General features: G+C 44.2%; 4 protein-coding genes across 5 annotated transcripts; 2 read left to right on the top strand and 2 right to left on the bottom strand.

Annotated features, from left to right (window-relative positions):
* Positions 1–122: 122 nt before the first annotated feature.
* gtf3ab (general transcription factor IIIA, b) lies at positions 123–4425 on the bottom strand. 2 transcript variants are annotated; one of them, XM_019866860.1, is made up of 9 exons: positions 4211–4425; positions 4031–4125; positions 2754–2850; positions 2018–2106; positions 1874–1947; positions 1430–1510; positions 1114–1346; positions 380–433; positions 123–269 (listed from the first exon to the last, which is right to left on the bottom strand). In XM_019866860.1, the coding sequence occupies exons 1-9, from the start codon at positions 4331–4333 to the stop codon at positions 150–152; spliced, it is 966 nt and encodes a 321-aa protein (XP_019722419.1). In that variant the 5' UTR covers positions 4334–4425; the 3' UTR covers positions 123–149. The 2 variants fall into 2 exon arrangements, with proteins under 2 accessions (XP_019722419.1, XP_019722418.1); XM_019866859.1 differs by lacking the exons at positions 4031–4125; positions 4211–4425 and adding exons at positions 2931–3025; positions 3111–3311.
* A 5174-nt stretch (positions 4426–9599) lies between these two features.
* rpl21 (ribosomal protein L21) lies at positions 9600–11468 on the bottom strand. The gene is made up of 6 exons (XM_019866861.1): positions 11367–11468; positions 10783–10861; positions 10638–10699; positions 10312–10424; positions 9828–9978; positions 9600–9728 (listed from the first exon to the last, which is right to left on the bottom strand). Exons 2-6 carry the CDS (start codon positions 10847–10849, stop codon positions 9639–9641), a joined length of 483 nt encoding a protein of 160 aa, XP_019722420.1. The 5' UTR covers positions 10850–10861; positions 11367–11468; the 3' UTR covers positions 9600–9638.
* A 344-nt stretch (positions 11469–11812) lies between these two features.
* On the top strand, positions 11813–17277 carry usp12a (ubiquitin specific peptidase 12a). Its single transcript, XM_019866857.1, has 9 exons — positions 11813–12314; positions 13442–13522; positions 13611–13824; positions 13978–14213; positions 14837–14913; positions 15005–15088; positions 15602–15799; positions 16691–16769; positions 16851–17277. Exons 1-9 carry the CDS (start codon positions 12267–12269, stop codon positions 16950–16952), a joined length of 1119 nt encoding a protein of 372 aa, XP_019722416.1. The 5' UTR covers positions 11813–12266; the 3' UTR covers positions 16953–17277.
* A 1211-nt stretch (positions 17278–18488) lies between these two features.
* On the top strand, positions 18489–21730 carry gpr12 (G protein-coupled receptor 12). Its single transcript, XM_019866858.1, has 2 exons — positions 18489–18580; positions 20502–21730. Exon 2 carries the CDS (start codon positions 20514–20516, stop codon positions 21540–21542), a length of 1029 nt encoding a protein of 342 aa, XP_019722417.1. The 5' UTR covers positions 18489–18580; positions 20502–20513; the 3' UTR covers positions 21543–21730.
* The last annotated feature ends 1287 nt before the right edge of the window (positions 21731–23017 follow it).

Raw genomic sequence — 23017 nt, 5'->3', positions numbered from 1 at the left:
AAAACAAAGATGAGCGAATGTGTCATTTTAGCATTTGGAGCAAGAGCGAGGCTTTATTTTTTTTTTGCAAACAAAACAAAAATGTCCAAACAGAAGTTCACTAGCAAACTTTTTTTTTTTTTCCCCCAAGCAATCAAATTATAATCGCCTCAAGATTTCGGGTCCTCTAAATGAGTTTTGTGTAGCTTGGCAGCAAGTTTGTTGGTCTCAGTGGCCTGCAGCTTGGCCTGCACAACACTCCATGGCTGCTTCTTCCTGGGAAGCAATTTCTGGGAGAGAAGAAAAACTTAACATGTTTCACCCTGCTTCACATACACACAAAAAAAATAAATAGAAACTCACCGTGAATCTGAAAACATCAACGCCAAGCCAGTCTTACCTTCAGCTTTTTCTTGACTGGATCATGCACCACTCCATGACGCCAGAGACTTTCCTAACAAACAGCAGCGGCCCCCCCAAAAAAGGTCACACTAATACAAATCTTAGTTCCCAGAATTTTTGGGGAGTGTTTCCCAGACTTCAGTGAGCCACATTTTACATTAGAAAAATCAAGTGAAAAAAATGTCAGCAAGTCTAGTACTCACAAAAAGGGAGCAATTTTCAACTTCCTGGCCAAAATTTGGGATGCGCCGAAAAACCACGAGAACCTTCTAAAAACTGTTTGAGTAAATTTTTTAGCAGGGGATGTACATACCCTATGTCAACAGTAATGGCTACCGACATATGCTTGGTACCAAAATAGCTGCAATAGCCATATTTACATTTTTTTTAAAAACTGATATTTAATTATGGCTTATAAATCAATTTTGCTCAATTTATACTACATCTCATGAAATATTCACGATAAACGGTTTCATACTCGATATTAGCACCTTCATTTGTGGCTTGAAAATGCATTTCAATGTGTCACCTGAAGTACCGATAATAAATTTTTGGATATCCTCCTCGGAAATTTGCCTGGATGGCTGTATTTTGATAATGGAATTGGAAGCGTATATGCACCAAATTTCACAACTATCGCCATCTGAACATTTGTCCTTTATCGACTCAACTATTTAAAAGATCGGATTCAGCGTCAGGACCTGATCATACTTTGCAGTGATTTGGTTTTACCTTCATGACAAAGTTTTTGTTACATCCAGGCTGCGCGCAGCTGAAGGGCTTCGTTCCCTCGTGGTCGCCCAGGACGTGGCTGTCCAGATTGAAACGGCGGCTAAACGTCTTTGAGCAGCCTTGTTTCGGGCACGAGAAGTTCGGCTTTCCCCCGCTGTGGTGGAGCAGCTCGTGCTGGCGCAGAAACCACGTGTTGTTGAACTGCTTCGTACACATCGAGCATGGCACCTTAACTGTGAAAGAAAGAAATAAGAGGTGGGCTAATGGATAATCAAAGAGGCCTGCTGACAGCAAACTAACCAAACGGCCATCTTACCTCTGTGCTCTTTGCGGTGCTTCTGGTACTCTGACCACGTCTTTCCCAGGAATGTGCATAGCTCGTCCTCACAGGGGTAACCTGAAAACGTCAGCCATACACATGCATTCTTTTGCAATTAAAATAAGCACAAACGCCCTTTACATTAGCATTCAACATAACGCGACAGAGTTTGAACCCCTCTTGTTGCACGGTATGTCGGTGAGGAGCACGATTGAAGTCTCCAACAAGCAGTGGGAGGACACCGGGATTACAAATATTGAAATCTTCATCACAGAGTGCTGGATGTCAATTCATATTTGCTACAAGACAGGTTTAAATGTTAACAACTCCAGTTCCAGCTTGTTCAACAAATTCAAAGAATGTCAAATCCTCAAATTTTCTGGATGCAGCAATTGAAAGCAAATGTTTGGGAACGCCATCACAGATGTTTTATCAACTGACCTTTATGCATGTTCTCATGGTGCTTCAGCTTGCCAAGCGAGGGGAACTCCCGCGCACAGTCATCAACATGACAACTATAGAACGAGAAACCGCTCGTTTAAAAACAATGACAGGTATGCGAGCATCCGATCGGTAGCTCCCTACCAAAAAGGCAGATGGCCTTGGTGTTCCCCCGTGTGGGTCTTCAACTGGTACTTCTTGTTGAAGCTACTTTGGCAGCCCTGATGTGTACACTGGAGAAAGAAAAAAGTTAAAAGTAACTGGTGTCAAAGCCAGGTACACACACACACACACACCTGTATAGACACCAAAAGCCCCAATTAGTGGATGTCTCAAAGGTTATGCTGAGTGATTATTGATGTGGGATGTGAAAAGTGTAACCTCACCCCCACCTCCCCCCTCGCCACCAATTAACTCAGAAAAAGTGTCTTGGCAGACAATTAAATTTCAAACCTGTTCGATATGAAAATTATGGTACACCAATACCAATAATCGGGCCGAACCTCAATATTGAGAACAATTTCCCCATTCGGCTCGCAAATTGCTCTGTCCGTCGTAAATATTAAACCCGTTCAACATTTATGCTTACAAATTCTTGCGTGGATAACAACTAGTTGGGCCGAGCCAATCTCAGTGATTCGAACCTCTGAATATCAGCCCAATTAATAAATTAGTCACCGGATGAGGCAACAGTTAGCCTAGCTCCCTCCATTTTAGCTACTCTTCTTCATTCCAGTATGCAGTAGTCTGACTGACGTGTGGCTTCATGCTACCGCCACAGGTCAGTCTTGGTACTACAACAGTTTTTTTTTTCTCCCTCTCATCTCTTTCAGAGGGCTTCGCCCATTTAAAAAATGGGTTAAGAGGTTAAAAATCTTACTTGATACCGTCCCTCCTTGTGCTGGTGCACTCGAGCGATATGATTTTTCAAGCCGGCGTTTCGCAAAAACGCTTCAGAGCAGCCGTCTGTCGTGCACCTTTGTACCAAAAGACAAAAATAAAAAGTACAAAACATCTCAGGTCTTTATTTCAATAAAAGAGAAGAGGAGGGTCTTACTTGTGGCGCTTCTCGCCACTGTGGTTGAGCTCGTGCCTGGCAAGCGCATAGCGGCTGCAAAAAGTCTTGTCGCAGCTTGCGCAGGAGAATGGTTTCTAGGAGAAAATACCACCCCACCCCAAAAACAAAAAAAACTATCACATCAAAACATTTTTTTGTGGGGGCGGGGGTGTCACTTACCAATCCTGTGTGCTTGCACAGGTGGGCCTCAAGCTTCCACAACTTTGTGAACTTGGCCTTACAGTCAAAAAACGAGCAGATGTAACTTTTCTCACTTTGCAAACTCTCTCCCATCTTTAACATAAATCAGGTGCAATGTTCTGATTGAAGATGACAACATCAAAAAAATTATGTCATAAGGGGCAGGACAATGACTGACCTACAGCTGGTTACTCACCTGTGCTTGATTTAACTTATTGGATCAAACCATTCTGGAGAACCAAAAGGGGGAGTCCTACATTTTTAACAGTTCAAAAACATTTTTGAAAGAAATGATCACATTGGGAAACGGTAAATAGTAAAGCAACTTGAATAGGATGAAAGCTGACGAGGGTGTAATAGTGATCGCACTGTTGCTCAAGCATTGTAAAAGTCCTCCACCCTTTGATCCGCATTGATTGATTGATTTCAGCTTTAAAAATGTCATCCGTGTCTCCGGGAGGGAGACGACTGTCTGCATTTCTCACACGCACGTATGACACACACGCGCGCTGCTTAATCTTATCAACGCACCAATATAGTTTTCTCGAGATCCTGAGAGATTCGTCTCTCAAACACACACTCACACACAAACCAAACTGGAAGTGAATGGAGCTTTCCAAAGTAAACAGTGTACTTGAGGTGGCGTGTTGAGCATAAATTCAAACACACTAAAGTGGAAAAAATAAAAATATGCCACGCTCGTGCCATTTGAAACATTTTTAGAGCTAAGAAATTAAAACTTTCAACCAACGTTTGACATCACCAAATATGATGTCCCTCCCCCTAAAAAAAAAATACATCCTCATGCAATTGTGCACTCGAAGAGTTTTAAAAAAAAATTCAAAAGTACAAAACATCTCAGGTCTTTATTTCAATAAAAGAGAAGAGGAGGGTCTTACTTGTGGCGCTTCTCGCCACTGTGGTTGAGCTCGTGCCTGGCAAGCGCATAGCGGCTGCAAAAAGTCTTGTCGCAGCTTGCGCAGGAGAATGGTTTCTAGGAGAAAATACCACCCCACCCCAAAAACAAAAAAAACTATCACATCAAAACATTTTTTTGTGGGGGCGGGGGTGTCACTTACCAATCCTGTGTGCTTGCACAGGTGGGCCTCAAGCTTCCACAACTTTGTGAACTTGGCCTTACAGTCAAAAAACGAGCAGATGTAACTTTTCTCACTTTGCAAACTCTCTCCCATCTTTAACATAAATCAGGTGCAATGTTCTGATTGAAGATGACAACAACAACAAAAAAAATATGTCATAAGGGGCAGGACAATGACTGACCTACAGCTGGTTACTCACCTGTGCTTGATTTAACTTATTGGATCAAACCACTCTGGAGAACCAAAAGGGGGAGTTCTACATTTTTAACAGTTCAAAAATTTTTTTGAAAAAATTATCACATTGGGAAACAGTAAATAGGAAAGCAACTTGAATAGAATGAAAGCTGACGAGGGTGTAATAGTGATCGTACTGTTGCTCAAGCATTGTAAAAGTCCTCCACCCTTTGATCCGCATTGATTGATTGATTTCAGCTTTAAAAATGTCATCCGTGTCTCCGGGAGGGAGACGACTGTCTGCATTTCTCACACGCACGTATGACACACACGCGCGCTGCTTAATCTTATCAACGCACCAATATAGTTTTCTCGAGATCCTGAGAGATTCGTCTCTCAAACACACACTCACACACAAACCAAACTGGAAGTGAATGGAGCTTTCCAAAGTAAACAGTGTACTTGAGGTGGCGTGTTGAGCATAAATTCAAACACACTAAAGTGGAAAAAATAAAAATATGCCACGCTCGTGCCATTTGAAACATTTTTAGAGCTAAGAAATTAAAACTTTCAACCAACGTTTGACATCACCAAATATGATGTCCCTCCCCCTAAAAAAAAATAACATCCTCATGCAATTGTGCACTCGAAGAGTTTAAAAAAAAAAATTTAGAATGGCATCACAACTTTGATAATTATTTGAAGGATTTGTCATCAAAAATGGGGCCCCTGGAATATTAAAACATGACAAAAAAATTGACACTGCTGGACACCGAGGTTATAATAGTTAATGAAAACAAACACAAAAAAATGAAAACAAAAATTGATAATGACAACAACGAAAATGGTTTTAAAAAAACGACAACTAACTGAAACTACATGACAATAATGTTTCTAAAACTAAATAAAATGTACTATAATTACAGCAAAAATGTCCTACGTTTTTGTTTGTGTCGGTTAATATACATGAGCTTTCGGAGTTCATTTTCAATGGATTCATTTTTGTATTGCTGCACATTTGTAGCCACAGAAAAAAATCAGTTGTTTGAGAATTGTAGTTAACTTAATTACACAATACATTGTGAGGTGTTGTATTAAATCTTGCACCTGACAAGTACTAGATATATTAAAAATAATAATAAAAAAAGTTTTGTTTTAGCCTGAGTTGCTCTGAGTCCTGCTCTGCCCCACTGTCGTATGGTGTTCCACAGGGTTCAATTTTGGGGACCCTACTGTTCTCAAGTCTATTTGCTCACCCTGGGTTCCATCTTCAGAAAACATTTCCTTCCACTGCTTTGCGGATGACAAAGAATCTAAAGGTGAGCAAATGAAACAAATGCAAGAAAACAAACAACGGGTAGGAATTCAGCGGCCGCTATCTCGCTGTCTAAACATCACCCTCTGCTCCCATGTGAAACCTTTTGACTGGCCGCTGTGAATGAGGCCTATTGAGAGCCTGTTGGACGTTACCTCAGTGCCCTCCCACGCTTCAGGTGAGTGCGCCGGGGGTCGGGCGACGCGCTTATCAGCCCCATCCGGTCCCCAACCCCAGCCCCGCCCCCACCCCCTCTGCTGTCAGGTGGAAGATCAATACCCATGGCCCAGTATGCACACATATATAAGCCTGACTCTGTGATAAAGGCAGCCAGGCTGACACCACACCTAGCACACGCGCAGACACACGCGCACACACACACACACACACACACACACACACACACACACACACACACACACACACATCGATACAGTGTGCACTCTGTTTGGCCCATAGTGGGAATTTCCTCTGTCACTACTACACAGTTGTCTCAAACATTCACTTAGATTCAAGCACAACGTATTGTAAAACTGTGAATTGTTTTGCCTATAATTAATATTTTTACTGTCATAAGCATCAAGGGACCAATGTTATGGTTATTGTTTTTAATTCATGATACATTTGTTGAATTAATCAGTCAATGAATCGATAATCTGAATTTTTCTCTGCCATATATCGGCATCTGCCGGGCGATAGTCAGAATGTTACAAAAATTATGAATTTATTATTGAATTTTTTTCATATATCATGAAAATTAAAGTTGGAATATTATGTGAATAAAATTGTATATTTCGTCGAAAAAATTATGTATTTTCACAAAAACAAACATTTTCAAGATTGCAGTCAAAATATTTGGAGAATAGTTATTTTTTTAAATCATGCATTTTTTTAGATTAAAGTTAGAATTACATTGAGCGGGAGGGGGGGGTTAATATGTAACATGGCTGGTCGATGTTGCTTGCTGAGCGCACAAACTCTATCTGTTTGTGTGTGTGTGTCAAACGTGTGATTAAGTTCATACTCCACACAGCTTACCAAATATCTCCTCCTCCTCACCCCCCCCCCCACACACACACACACTTGTGTCTCCTTCCCCTCTCTCTTGTGTGTTTGCTTCTTGTTCATTCAATGAGTAACCTCTGTGAGTCATGCAAATGCTCAGGTGAACCTGCGAGCTGCTTGAGGTGCAGTTAACAAGAATATTTCGATTTTTTTTTTTTAGGTCGGCTCATTCCAAAATGGCTGCTGGCTAATTCATTTCGCATTTTGGGTTGGCTTCTTTATCGAGCTATATTTAAATACTTCCTGTGAACAGCATAAATTCCTGGTTGTTTTTTTTACTTCATGAGAAAATAGGATGGAATACTGGCATCCCAACATAGCAGCACCTCCTTATCTAAAACACTACAAGAAAAATGCAGACACCCTGGATCAATAGAAAGGGGCTTTAACTGTCAACTTGGCAGGTGATTAATTGCATTTTATTTTCCCATCTTTTATCTTAACCCTTTATACTACTCAGCACCGATAAGACTGAAATTCCTGACCTCAGGGGCCTTCAAGGATTTCCAGGGGAAAAACTACAAAACAGGCTTCAGGGCCCATGGGAGTTCATCCATCCATCCATTTTTGAATCCGCTTATCCTCACATGGTTTGAGGGTGTGCTGGAGCTCTCCGCGCTGTAGGCAGGGTATACCCTGAACTGGGCACACAGAGACGAACAACCATCCGCGCTCACACTCGCACCAGGGGACAATTTAGAGTGCTCCATTAACCTGCCATGCATATTTTGGGAATGTGGGAGGAAACCGCAGTACCCGGAGAAAACCCGCGCGGGCACTGGGAGAACATGCAAACTCAACACAGGAAGGCCGGAGCCGGAATCAAACCCTGCACCTTTGGACGGTGAAGCCGGCGTGCTTACCAGTCAACCACCGTGCCGCACACCCATGAGAGCATTTGATGCAATTCTGAAAACAGACAAGAGTCGGGTTGCCACCTTTCAGATCTGGGAATAAGGGACCCTCCTCAAGGTGTCTCGGCACAACCAAGCAAATTTGAGGGTTTGGCTTCTCCTACTCTCGTCTTTATTTTTGTTGCCGTTTCCTCTTTTGAGGACACGGTGAAGTCTCGGGTGAATATGCTGTATCGGACATTTTTAAAACTGGCGGTGCAACCTGGTGTTGAGTGAATCGTGAGCGTGTTACTAAGCAACGATTATGACAGGCACCAGACGTCGGCAACTCTCGGGGGTCCTCAGGAGGTCCTGCGTACCTCCCGCCAAAACCACATTGCTGTCTGTAATATCTCCTGTCTTTTATTTTGTTCATTATTGTTAAATTCAATCTTCACATTCTTCACACAACAAACCGCGATATTCAATTCCCAATTAAAGGACGATTCCATTTTTTTATGGGACGGGTGTCAACCTTAGACAAGAGGAATATTATTTAAAAAAACAACTAACCGCCAGATGTTTATAGTACATACCAATAAATAGTGGTGGTTTCTGGCATGAGGATTATGTACAGCTGCACATTACCTTTAACAACAATTTTGGAGGTAGGGGGGCAATATTTCTACATCCCCGCATGAAAGAATAGATCATCTCCACGAGTCAAAATTAAGTGTTCTTTATCACATACACAGATTTCACGCTTTCTCCTCGGCACTAACTGGGCAGATTGGTGCTAATTTGTGTCAATATTGGACAAAGTACCCAGGTTGGAACAGATAAACCCATTTGTCACATCAGCAGTCAGCCAAGTTGAGCCTGCACTGATTAAACAAGTGGTCCTTCTCACACGTGGAAAACATTTGTTCCATCGCTTTCATTTTGTTTTTTAATGTTTGAAAATTGTAATTATTTACGTGTTCCTCAGGACCAAGAAAGCCGTCCTTGGCTCCGTAATGAATCAAATGTGTTGACTGCGGTAAACATTATACTCAAATGTTCATTGAGGTGATTTTCCCAAAATATTTGCGAAACAAAATAAACTGGAGTTTCCTTTCTGATCCATAAAAAGGCCTTAAAAAAAAGCATTAAACTTGATGCACATCTTCCCCTAGTGGACTTTTTCTGACACTACAAGACCGAAAAAACATTTTCCTTGGATTTATCTAATTCGAATATGTACATTACTTCCACGTGATTAATCTGTGGTAAAACGTATGACATTTCCTAAAAAATAAACAAATATATATTTTGTTAATTTTATTCATGTGCAGCCCCAAATCAAGTACTTTTTAAGTGTACAAGGGTCCTATTTGTCTCAAAAAGTACTAATGTGAAAAGTACATCTTTTACCTAAAAAACACATTTTTAAAAATATGAATTTTATTCTCTTGATCATAAAACTTAGCTATAAAATACACAAATTTAATTTCAAGTTCTTTTTAATTCTATTCATCGCAATGGACATCTTTTAACTAAAAAAAGTCCTCAATCTCAAAATGCATTGAAATCATTAAAGTGCATATCGAACTTCATTTGCATTGTATACAATCTAAAAAAAAAATATTCTAAAATCTCACTCATATTAAAAAACATACAATTTGACCACACCCAACGTGCATCTCAATTTCCTATAGAATTTGGTAGTTTCCCTATTACTCAAATCTAAGATTACCATGAAAAAAATATTTCTCAGAAAAAAAATTGCTGCCCATTTCTATGCCATATATTTGATGCTTGATTCTCATTTCTTGAGTAATTGAGTTTATAAATGAGTTTTAATCAAAATTAAGGAATAATCATGAAATATACTTTGCTCAGTGTAGCAAATCGTTTTCAATGGTATTTTCAGTGAGATGCCCTGTTCTCATGCTTTTCAGCATTAGCGGTGTCTTTAAAGTGAAAGGAGAAGCATGATCGGTGACAGTTGTGTACAAACATTTTAATTTTATCAGCCACTTTATGCCATGAACTCATAGGGTATGGGCTCCAGCAGCTGAGGCTGATTCTTCTTGGTGCTGACAAAATGAGCCTCTCGGGGAGCAGCAGGCTGCAGAGAACAGAATGTGACATGAAGTAGTTACATTCGAAGCACAACAACAACACAAATGGCTTCGTGGCGGCAGTTTTTTTATGTGCTCCTTCCTACCTGGCGCTTGAGCTCCACCCAGGTGCCGTTCTGCTTGGCCTCCAGCTTTTTGGCGTCGTTGTCTTTGACACGCTTCAGGAAGCTGGCGCGACTCATTGAGTGCTTCACATGCTCAATGCGCACGTTGATCTTTTTGGCCAGAATCTTGCCCCTGTAGCACAAATCACCCACAACCCAAAAGTTTGAAAAGGGGAGCTCTCTCTCACCAGGGCATCTTAAGCTTGCTCGGCCCACATCGCAGGTTTTAAATTTCTGCCATCATTTGTTGTAACCCCGCCAGCGCCTCTGCTCCAACAGGGCGGTCGAGGCCGAGGATGCTGGAGGTCGGAGTGATTTCCCCCACATGAATGACCACAGTGGACACCAACTGTCGCGGTGGCAAAGTGAACATGGGGTTGCCTTTCCCCTCTGCTTAGCCCAAGCAACTAATCAATCATTTTTGAGGCATTTACATCCCGTGCGTGTCTGTGTGATGTGTACTTACTTGACCTGCTTGTTGACAATGACACCGACAGCATGTTGGGTGACGTTGTACACGCGCCCTGTCTTGCCGTGGTAGCATTTGTGTGGCATACCCTTCTGAACGGTACCTGTGCCCTGAGAGAAAGTGCGCAAAACCAATTACCATGCTAGTCCCTAATTACAATTTTATATAGATGCAACAGATTTTAAACGATAACTTCAAACTCAACTTTCAACATGTACTTAAAATACAGGATCATAAAGCAATCTAGATTGTACACAATCGCTAATCCATGTTTCGTAACCAACAGCTGTCTCATTAAAGATTGTTTAAATTCAAATCCTTACCTTAATGTCAACAATGTCACCCTTCTTGTAGATGCTCATGTAAGTAGACAGGGGAATCGGGCCTGTCAATTTGAAAGGAAATTAAGTGTAACCGCACGGCTTTCAGCAACAGCACGCTCGTGCACAATTTAGGCAAAACACTCACCATGCTTGCGGAATGGTCTGCTAAACATGTACCTGGTCCCCCTCCTCTTGCCTCTGGTGTTAGTCATGATGCCTGATTACTGTAAGAACAAACCATAAAGTCAATATGACCAGGAAGGAATTTTGAGTTTTGTTTTTGCAGTTTTATAAATGACTAACATATAGATTCGCATGTTTAACCATTTACAACACATAAATGCAACTACTGCTATTACTGTATATATAGGCTGTGTAACAGCTAGGAGCTCGCGTCACATGTAGACGCTTATAACATTTCAAATATATTTTGGAACAATTGGTAACATTGACAACTAACGCAAAAACGCAGAAATGATTGTTAAAGCCGAAGACCTGTCGAATCTGTGTAAAAAGTGTGGTAATATTGCCTTCGAGGCCCACATGGAGAACCACGCCGCAGCTGCGGCTCACACTTATGGCCTTTACTAATCGTTACCGGTGAGTTGGTTGGCTATTTTCGCCACCAATGTACAAGAGGGGTGTTGTACTACATACGCGAGTGGAAATGTAGACTAAACGGGAATATTTTGGGGTGCAATTTATGATTTTAACCGGAGAACATCTTACCCCGGTTCTGAACAAGATGGCGGGTACGGCGGAAAGAGAGACTCGAGGACCTCAAGCTCCGCCTTGCTGGCTGCCAAATAGTGCTGCCGAGTGTACTTGCCTGAACAAAAAAGTAGAAAAATAGCTTGTACGTAGCCTGAAACAAATATATTCGACAAAGTTACAGGGGTTTTGTTCATTTTAGACACGTAAAAAAAGTAAAGCATATAAAATTGTTTAACTGTAAATTTGTATTTTCAAGATTACACACGTTCGTTTTTCATCACAATTATGACTAATTGCTCTAAAAGAATATAAATGTGATCTTTATTTGTCTTGTAACCAAGTCTGTGAGTTTGTCATTTTCAGTGTACATAAAATGATTTTTTTTTAAATTAAACGCTGGCTTGATCACAGGCGGAAAGGGGATTCACGCGACACTAACACGCATGCGCAAGAGGCACTACTTTTTTTTTTAAGGTTCATAGCCGCGCTTACAAGATGAGGGCAGTTGCTATGTCGATTTTGATGACATAATCGCGCTTGTCGAACGTGGTTACGATACCACCTTTATTCGTTTTTACGCGTGGTGACCTAAAATTAGACATTTGCTGTCAAAATAAACAAAAACAACTGTTGTTAACTATGGCGACGACGGCATTGGGTGCCGCCCGATACGGAAATTACTCGCAGTGAATCATCTCGTTCTTCAGCCTGAAACTCTTCACGTGCTGGGAAAGTTGATTTGGCCAATTGCCCAACCCGGAAGTAACTTGCAGCGAATGCTCTCGCTTTTATGTATTAGCCTCTGTTCCCCTCAACTGCCTCAGATCCTGGCTGCTGCTCCTGCTCGAGCAAAGCAGTCAACGGGAGCCGATCTGCTTGAACGAGGCGGTGTGCATGGAAGATGGCGCTGGCTGAATGGAAATCCTAATGACAGTCTCCAAATTTGCCTCTTTTTGTACCATGGTGAGTGTCGTGCGATGTTTGGCCGCGTCTTTGCTTGCTTTCCGTACGGCCGATTATGCACATCGGTGTGCTTTTCGAACCCCCGTTTGTAGCAGCGAAGGGCGCTAGTTAGCCACCTAGCTAATGTCAGGCTAACAAGCAGTCTACTAGTGACAGCTCGCGAGCAACTTGGAGCGCACATCTGCTGAATCGACGTACAAACTCGGCGTTAATTGGATGTTGTTAGACAAGGGAACGACACGCAAGAGTCAAGTTGAGATGCTTGGCCTTTTTGACAGCCGACTTGGTATTCCTAACGCAAGGCAATGACGACATGGTTGAACATCAGCTGCGCAGTTGTGGAGAGCTTCCAGCTCCTTGTACACTCCAACGGCATATACAGGTGTCCTCGCTTTACGACGGAGTTGGGTTTCTGTTGCCAAGGAGGAGCGCGCCCCAGTCTGTCTCTGACTTACGCTAACGGAGTCGTAAAGTCATGCTGACTGTAAATAAGAGCATGATCAACATCTGCAGGCCGTGAATCTCAAACAGTTGTTCCCTCAAAACTAGGGATGAACGGCTTTGAGAAGCAATTCAATTGTGTTCTTTTGCCCCCCAGGATAGACAATTAATATGCGATCACTTTTTTCAAAGTCCTCCTCCCTTGATTTAGTTTTGACAAACATAAGCAATGAGATAATCTCCATGACAATCATCTGATTTACGAGACATTAATGCTTCGGTCTAGAGGATTGATATTGACAATTTGCGCCTTTTTTTTTCCTTTTACCAAAAAAGTGTGGCCGAAAATTCATAAATCAGATCAGAACTATAATGCAAACAAATCTTTGGCTTTGTTGCATCAGCTGTTCATTTGTCATAAAACAATGATCGGTAAAAATGTGGACTGCATTTCTTGCACTGAATGAAGGTCAGTAAGCACAACTAAATACACACTCCTCGCTTTCGCGATACATGGCTATTTGTACACACGCAACGACATCCACTCTACCAGTGAATGGCCACCAGGGAGTTCACTTCCTTTTGCTGTCAAAATGACTGAGAACTCCAGGTGCGTCGGCTATTCACTTTTGTATTTGAATGACCAAGATGATAAAAGCGTTTCATGTCTTGTTTGGCCTTCACAGGGCGCCAATGCCTCTGCTCTGGAGAAAGAGATTGGATCTGAGCAGTTTCCGGTCAATGAGCACTACTTCGGCCTGGTCAACGTATGTCACCTTCACCACTTGTGGTGCTTTCCCGGATAGATCCACAAATGTAAACCAAAAGCTCCTTTTTTTTTTCCTCCACCTCCAGTTCGGGAACACCTGCTACTGCAACTCGGTGCTGCAGGCGCTCTACTTCTGCCGGCCCTTCCGGGAGAAGATCCTGGCGTATCGCGGGCAACCTCGGCGCAAGGAGAACCTGCTCACCTGCCTGGCCGACCTCTTCCACAGCATCGCCAACCAGAAGAGGAAAGTCGGCGTCATACCGCCAAAGAAGTTCATCACACGCCTGCGCAAAGAGAACGGTAAGAAGAAGAACAATGCTCAGGCACCCCACCCACTGCAAATTTCGAATTTCAGTTGAAATTCAATTTCAATTTCACCACAAAAAAATCTGGAGTGTGGGGGGGGGGGGAGAGAAACTCCAAAACATTTCATTTCTTCTTGTCTCCACGCAGAGCTGTTTGACAACTACATGCAGCAGGACGCCCACGAGTTCCTGAACTACTTGCTCAACACCATCGCCGACCTGCTCCAGGAGGAGCGCAAGCAGGAGAAGACCAATGGCCGCCTGGCCAACGGCACCCTGGACTCGCAGAACAACAACAGCAACGCCACGCCTGCGCCCACCTGGGTGCATGAGATCTTCCAGGGCACCCTCACCAACGAGACCCGCTGCCTCACTTGCGAAACGGTACCGCCAATGCCGCCATCTTCTCTTGTATATGCACAGTTACAACGTCACTTTATTAATTAATTGTAATAAATAAATAGGGTTCATTTTGTGCGACTGATTTTTTAATCAGTAACAAAATAGAGTGCAATACTCTCCTCTGACCTGCAGTGGCGCCATTGAGTTGCTTTCAGCTTGTCTGCTGTCTATAAAGTACTCAACTTTGTCGAGCATATAAATACCCTACTTTCTTTGGATGGAACGCAGGGGCAGCAAATACAATGAAAACAGAAGGGGCCCTAAAATTGAACCCTGAGGAACACAAAATACAACTAACATTAAAATGGAGAACCGTAGTACTGAAGCCCATGCAACATGGAGAACATTTGTTTTTCATTTTTGAGACCAGACTTTAGTTGGAGCTTGGACCATTTTCTTGGAACTTTGCTCTTTCGAAACATTCATGCACTTTGGGGGGGAAAAAAAAAAAGCAGAAAATTAGTTTTTATTTTGGCGATACCTTGACCTGAGAAGACTCCTCTTGCTCCGTCGAACCTCTGTTGATATCACTTGAATTTATAATACCGCCGCCTACAGGACTGGAGTGGAACTGTACCATCTTTGTCCATTTTTGTTCCTTCCAGATAAGCAGCAAAGATGAGGACTTTCTGGACCTTTCTGTGGATGTAGAACAGAATACCTCCATCACACACTGCCTCAGGTAACGCCCTTTTCACGTGGCCTGCCTTCGTTCGTCCGCGGTGGGAATCAAACGTGCGGAAGTCCACATTGAGCCGTGTTTCGCCCCTCAGAGGCTTCAGCAACACAGAGACCCTGTGCAGTGAGTACAAATACTACTGTGAAGAATGTAGGAGCAAGCAGGAGGCACACAAGAGGTAGGTTTGAGCCCATTTTTTAATGGTGGAATGGCGATTAAAAAAAAAAAAAAAAATCAGCATCTTTCTGCTCTTTTTATGGGGTGTAAATCAGATGGCCGACACAGCACACGACACAGCTAACGATACTCGCCTATGCTAACTCTTAGTTTAGCTGTTCACTACGGTGCACATTACCATTTGCCATCTTAAATATTGAACAGGTAACAATTACGATCTCAGCCTCAGCTGAATTCCGAACAGATCGGGGGTTAAAAATGACACACCACAAGATAATCGCCCAAGATTGGTCCTTCAAATCAAACGTTTCTCATTTGTCGGTATACGGTATGTGCAGCCTGCTTTAAATATTACGATTATCGGCCACGGTGATTGGACAGGACAAAAAAAAAAGAAATCACTCTGAACACACCCCCACACCACAGGATGATCTTTTAGCAATGTATGACACTGATCCTAATAAGCTTCGCTGTCGGTTCCTCGCCACGCCACGTCCCCGTTGGGTTGCTGCAGGATGCGTGTGAAGAAACTGCCGATGATCCTGGCCCTGCACCTGAAGCGTTTCAAGTACATGGAGCAGCTGCAGCGTTACACCAAGCTGTCATACCGCGTCGTCTTCCCACTGGAGCTGCGCCTCTTCAACACGTCCGGAGACGCCACCAATCCCGAGAGGCTCTACGACCTGGTCGCCGTGGTCGTGCACTGTGGGAGGTACGGAAGCAACCCTCAAGATTGATATTGGCATCATTTTGGAATTGGTTAAGAAAAATGCTGCTCTGAGAGAAATGCGACATTTTAGGCCTCCCGCTGAACACTTGAATTCTCCCTGCTTTGAGGCAAATATATATATATGAATGCAGTTCACTGTTGTTTATGCTTAAATATCAAAATGGCTCTCCAAATAAAAATTTGCCCTATAATAAGTGCCTTACCCCATATAGATTATGATACTCTTTAGTTGAGTAAAGACCACTGGCAAATATTTCAGGAAATATGTTTTTTTTTTTTTTTACATAAGTATTTTTTTCCCCAAATAATGCACATAAAAATGAAGTCGTATTTTTAGGGCTTACTTCTAAATGCCTTAGTAAATGTCAATTGTTTGTAGATGATAAAATATGCAAAGTGAAAATTTTAACCGGAAAAAAGTTCATTCTGTCTCTTACGTATAATTGAACCTGTTGGTTGCTTCATCGCAGACATTTTTGTGTTTTTTAGGGATGTTATTTATCTGACATATTTCGGCGGTCAAGTCTTAGGTCTTTCTTATTCTTCATTGAACATCATCATCATGTGATGCTGAAGAAGGCGAAAGACTTTGGCCAAAACATGTTGGGTAAATAACAACAATTAAAAAAAAAACGTCTTGAAAAAAGGAACCAACGAGTTCAATTTAAGTATCAGGTATCTACTAGGGTACAAAAAATATGTCGTTGTGTCGAAATAACATGCTACCGCATTTTTTTTATTTTTTTTTTTACTGAACTGTTGTCAATCTATAGAGGGGAGGACTATTTAGAAATGTAAATCTGTATTTTTCTGCAATAGTGTATATTTTTGGGAGGGATAATTTGTTGAGTCTTTCTTTTTTGTCTCCCCCAGTGGTCCGAACAGAGGCCACTACATCGCCATCGTCAAAAGTCACGACTTCTGGCTGCTGTTCGATGACGACATAGTGGAGGTGAAGATGAACATGTGATTTCCCGCTTTACATTTTTATTTCATTGTTTTTCTTTAAATCGCTATGTTTATGCGTGTGCAGAAAATCGACGCCCAGGCCATCGAGGAGTTCTACGGCCTCACCTCGGAAATCTCCAAGAACTCTGAGTCGGGCTACATCCTCTTCTACCAGTCCAGGGACTAAAACAGCCGGACAATAAATAAATGCACGGCCGCAGTAGCCCATTGGACAGTAATGAACAAAACGGCGTCAAGGATACTTTGGACGGCTTAGTGCGCCTATTTGTACAGATGTTTCTTTTTTAAATTTTTTTTTTTGAGTGGCGTTCTAGTTTGAGGGACAAATGAGTCTTCAATCATTCATGTTTCCCCCTCACCCGAGTTTGGGATCATCATAAACTAAGAAGATACAAGGGGTAACATGGATTGTGTATTTATACAGTGTACAGAATGGTATTTGTATAAATATTACCCAAAAAAAAAAAATATTATTGGAAAATGTCAGAGATGTATTAATAACACTATGGTGCACTTTTGATACCGTTTTGTAGGTGTTGGTGAGTTTAACGTGAGGGAGCAATGGAGGAGGAGGAGAAGGCCTGAATCGTGATCATTTTCTGTTTTAAAGAAAAAGAAATAAAGCCAGTCTTGAGGCGATGTACTGTCTTTGGTTCAAAGTCACAGTGATGACTCATACCAGCTCAATGTCGCCCCTTAGTGGTGCTTAGCTGCTAATGACGTTGACTTCCGCTGCAACAAGAGCTATTTTTAAACGCAAGTCCCTCAGGGGGCAGGTGCTGCACAAGAAAGTTTCACTTGACAGTATGAAATTTGGGGACGAGCATATCTGAGAATTCTACCACAAAAAAAAAAAAATCAGCAGTTTCACTTGGTGACAAAATTTGGTAGGTTTGTGTATCACGAGTAGACCCACAAAAATTGAGAATCGATGCCTTGAAAGACAAATGATGTCTGCCGTTTTTGGTACAAAGAGGTCATTTTAGGGCTCATTTCCAGAGATAACATTTTTTAAAAAAAAATCACCCAGATTCATTTTTGGGGCTTTAGTAGGTGAGTCCATAGCAAGTTTGAGAATTGTAATTTGTTACTTTATCACACAATATTTTTATACTTCAGAGTACGACTTTTACTTTTTTTTGGGGGGGACCAATATCCCATGAAGTAAAAGGAATAAAAATAAAAAAAATTAAACTAGCAACATGAAATTCAGTTGGCATGAAATGTGCCATTTTGGTTGAAAGCTGCCATCTTGGACCATTTGCAGACATCCTTCAAAAACTACCTACATGCCCAAGCGATTTTTAATTTTTTTTTTTGCCCGATTATCACCAGATTTCAATGACTTACATAATTACCCGCTCAAATTTGAACCTGGGAATTCACAATTGTGAAGCATCATCTAATTGCTTGATCACCGTGCTGTCAAGCCAATTCATTTATCAGGATTCCCTTTTTTATATATATATATTTTTTTGTGCGTGTGTAACCCCTCACACCGACGGATGATCGGCGATGGATTTCATGGGCAGAACTTCGAATGAGGAATAATCCTCCCTTTCTTTTGGAAGGCGCGCCAGCGGCCTCTGTCATGTCCTCACGCAGCCGCAGTCTCCTCCCTCTCTCTCTCTCTCTCTCTCGATCCATCCTCGCATCACCAAGCCGAAAGAGGCGCCGCATCCCCCCACCCCTTGACTCACCCCCTCCCTCCCCGCCTCCTCCTCTCCATCCAGCGCCATGGATGTAAAAGGCTGCCTCTGAACGGCTCCGGCGTCAAGCTCACAGAGTCTCAAGGTAAGCCGCATTGAGCATCCGTGACACACGGGGTGGGGAAATAACCGATGCGTCCGCCCCCCCCCCCTCCGCCCCCCATTCCCTTGCATCCTTTCGACTGACGTGGAGTAGCAAGAATATCAGTAGCGGTAACATATGGCCACTTTGGGTGCATGCTGCTGTTGCACGGGGTGGGGTGGCTCGGCCTCGTGCCACCGGCGTTCATATTCTCTTCGCCGGTTCGGCCCGCGATGCGCTTTGACGCCGTTCACCCACCTCCATTGATAATTGAAAGATGTGGCAGGGATGCCTCTATGAGTCAGTACAGAGCTCAGAGCTTCACCAAGGGCCTGACATTTTGGCTACTCACCCACATGTGACTGATTTTAATCATGTGGGATTCACTACTATTCATTGAGAAATGTAAAAATCGTCCTTTTGTATCACGAATTTCATGAGGTCGGTTCCCCGAGGCCACGCGCAAGGTTACGTGGGGATCAGCTGAGTCGTTTTCACATCAGCGAGTATATCAGAGCGGGCATGTCAATGAATTTGCCACCACGAAGACGGGCAAAGAACTGATTGCAATGTTGGTAAAAATGGGTGAGAAGTGTCTTATTTCGCAAAATTTGGGGATAAACGGTTCGGGGAATGAATGAACGGTATGCAGAGTTCTGCCCGGGTCATTAATGAATTTTGGTCATGAAGAGAAATGCGCTCTTCATTCACAAATACATGAAAAGGTTGAAATGACAACATTGCAGTGTTAACAAAAGTAAGGCAAGGCCTATTCATGTTTTTTTTCCCCCCCTCATAAACTTTAACGGATTATTCATGTTAAAATGCATTGCATGTTGAAACATTTTGTAAAAATTGTCATATTTACCTGTGGTCCAGTGATTAGCGCGTCGCCCGCACAGTGCAGAGGTCGTGGGTTCGATCTCGGCTCCGGCTTCCCTGTATGGAGTTTGCATGTTCTCCCCGGGCCTGCGTGGGTTTTCTCCGGGTACTCCGGTTTCCTCCCACATTCCAAAAACATGCATGGTCGGCTGATTGAACACTCCAAATTGTCCCTAGGCGTGATTGTAAGCGCGGATGGCTGTTCATCTCTGATAGCCCTGGGATTGGCTGGCAACTGGTTCAGGGTGTCCCCCGCATACTGCCCGGAGACAGCTGGGATAGGCTCCAGCACGCCCCGCGACCCTTGTGAGGACAAAGTGGTTCAGAAAATGGATAGATGGATGAATGAATGTCATATTTACCAACCTCCGTGAAGGCATATTAACCCTTCCATGTACCCTGCAACCTGATAACATGATGAGATGTCCACTGTAGTAACTGCTGTCCATCAAACGGTTAAAGAATTTTTGTCAAAGTTTTTGCAAATTCCTTGCATGTTAGCAAAAGTTGGGGTGGGGGCGAACCTGTCCTGTTGTGTAGGTCTGAGATGCGCCAAGGCAGGGTTAACCCTGGAGAACCCACGGGGTCAAATTTGACCCCTATAAATTCTGCTACTCAAATGCTCCCCTTAGTTCCCAAAGGGTCAAATTTGGCCCTGATCGTAAATTAGAATTAAGGCATTAAATATTTGAAAAAAACATATATTTTGGTGTTCAGTGAACATATATGTCATTTAATGTATAATTCATCATTTTACAAAGAAGAAAAGGGTTCTTGGGTTCTCCAGGGTTTTAATGTCATGTATTTTTCCATTCACAACTTCATGAAGCAAAGTTGCCAAAGCTCTGACTCTCCCTGTCCTATTTATCAACACGACGGCATCGTAAGGGAAATTCTGTAACCCAATTTAATGGATTTTTGGTTCTCAAATTCATGAGAATGTTGAAAATGGATTGTTCTGTTTCCTCAATGGGTGGGAAACACTTGTCCATACCAAACTAGATCGCGCGTGTGCCTCAACGGCGTTTTTCTGTGTTTTCAGACGGGGGCCACAATGAGCGAAGAACCACCGGCCACTCCCAGCTGGCTGAGCCCCGACCCCACGGCGTGGGCCAGCGGCGGCGGGGGGCCGACGGACAATGTGAGCATCCCGGCGACGTTCCCCGCCGAGGAGTCCCTCGCGCCACGCCAACTGCCCCTGCTCATCAACCCGTGGGACGTCGTCCTGTGCACGTCGGGGACTCTGATCGCCTGCGAGAACGCTCTGGTGGTCCTGGTGATCTGGCAGAACCCGGCGCTGCGGGCGCCCATGTTCCTGCTTATCGGCAGTCTGGCTTTGGCGGACCTGCTGGCTGGCTTAGGCCTGGTATTGCACTTCACCTGTGCCTATCTGCTCCAGTCGGACTCGGCCCAGCTTCTCACCGTGGGCCTGGTGGTGGCCTCCTTCTCGGCGTCCGTCTTCAGCCTGCTGGCCATCACCATCGACCGCTACCTGTCGCTCTACTACGCCCTAACCTACAACTCCGAGCGTACCGCGGCCTTCACGTACACCATGCTAGTCCTCCTGTGGGGACTCTCACTGTGCTTGGGTCTGCTTCCCGTCACAGGGGTCAACTGTCTGGCCGAGGAGGCCACGTGCAGCGTGGTGCGCCCGCTCACCAAGAACAACATCGCCGTGCTCTCCGTTTCCTTCCTGCTCCTGTTCGGCCTCATGCTGCAGCTCTATGTGCAGATCTGCAAGATTGTCATGCGGCACGCCCACCAGATCGCCCTGCAGCACCACTTCCTGGCTGCCTCGCCACATTACGTCACCACGCGGAAGGGCGTCTCCACGTTGGCCATCATCTTGGGGACCTTCGCCGCCTGCTGGATGCCCTTCACCGTCTACTCGCTCATCGCCGACTACACGTACCCGCCGCTGTACACCTACGCCACGCTGGTCCCCGCCACCTACAACTCGGTCATCAACCCGGTCATCTACGCCTTCCGGAACCAAGAGATCCAGAAGGCGCTGTGGTTGGTGTGCTGCGGATGTATTCCCGCCAGCGTGGCGCAGCGGGCGCGGACTCCCAGCGACGTCTGACCCAGTGGACGGAGCGTTTGGGTTTTCGGAGAGCGAGAGAGTGGAGGTGGGGTGCCCCTTGGTTGGTTCTCACCGAGGGACGGACTGGCCCTAGGTGGGATTTGAGGAAGGGGCGACCTTGTGTTGGTTGACACAAATGAGTGAATCGACCTGGGTATGTTTTGAGAGAGGGCGGTTCATCTTACGGGTTTTGAGAGGGTCCCTAGGTTGGAGTGATCTGACTTGCTTACGTTGCATTTATGAGCTTTGAGAAAGGGTGGTGCCCCTGTGTTGAAACCAATTGACTGGTGAGTTTGAAGAGAGAGGATCGCCCCTTGGCTCGCTCACCTTGGTGGGTTTCGATCAAGGTTGGTTGACAGAAATGGGTGAACCGATCTCGAGAATGCGGTGCCTGTGGACTTGGGTTGTTTCACCTGGTTGGGTTTGCAGAGATAGGGTCGCCCCTGGGTTGGTTGACGCAGATGTGAGAACTGACCTGGGTGGGTTTTAAAAGAAGCAGGCAACTCTGGTTTTGCCCACCAAGTGGATTTCACTGAAGGGGGGGGGGGGGCACCTCTGGGTTGGAGCTAACTGATCTGACTGGATTTTAAGACAGAAGGTTGGTCTGCCAGAGGGGCGACAGAGAGGGAGGTTGGAACAAACAGACCTGGGTGGGTTTTGAAAGAAGGGGTCATCCTGCGGTTAGTTCATCTGGGAGGGGTTTGAGGAGACCTGGATGGGTTTCGAGAGAGCGTGGCGCCCCTGGATCACAAAGAGGGGCAGCATGGGAGTTCATGATTTCTTGACATCCCGATTTTTTTTGTTTATTTTTTACCTCTTGTCTTCCTCACTTGAGGCAGCCATGTTGCATGCTGTCCACTCACCCAGCCTCTCCCTCTTGCACCCTCTCTCCGGTGCCCCGCCCTTGCCCCGCTCTGCAAAGGGTGCCCATCACATGCTCCCCCGCATGGGGAGCGACGCAGTTTCGGCCGCCACGTGCTCGTCCTTCGGGATTATTGGTCGCTCTAAAGGCAGATTAAAAAAACCAGGCGGATGACGACAAGCACGCAGGCCTATTTTTTTATCCCCGCCCGCCGCCTGCCCCGAACGTGCGTGGCAAGCTAAAGAGGCGCGGCAAGCTAAAAATAGACACCGGCTTCTCTTGTGGAAATAAGGAGGCCTCGCTATGCTTCATGTCTTTCTCTGGATTCTTGCGTGTGAATGTTTGACAACACCATAACGAACCCCCCCGCCCCCTCTGTTCCCCACTCATGTGAGACCCCCTATTTGTTCTATCACTGGGGGCCGCAGTGAGTGTAACATCCATTCAACCTCTCTTGTATTGTATTGACTTGATTTTTTGAATGTTGACGCAGTTGAAGGTTCCGATACGCCATGCAAAAGAATTGCATCATTTCGTTACCAGGATGCCAGCCAATCAACTTCATGGAATGACAAAACGACGAATCCATTTTAAGACACAGAGAATGATCTGA

Source organism: Hippocampus comes, unplaced genomic scaffold (genome assembly GCF_001891065.2).
Source record: "Hippocampus comes isolate QL1 unplaced genomic scaffold, H_comes_QL1_v1.1 scaffold181, whole genome shotgun sequence".
Classification (NCBI taxonomy): Eukaryota; Metazoa; Chordata; class Actinopteri; order Syngnathiformes; family Syngnathidae; genus Hippocampus; species Hippocampus comes.
The sequence above is the reverse complement of the archived record's forward strand: the minus strand, read 5'-3'. Positions and strand labels throughout refer to the sequence as shown.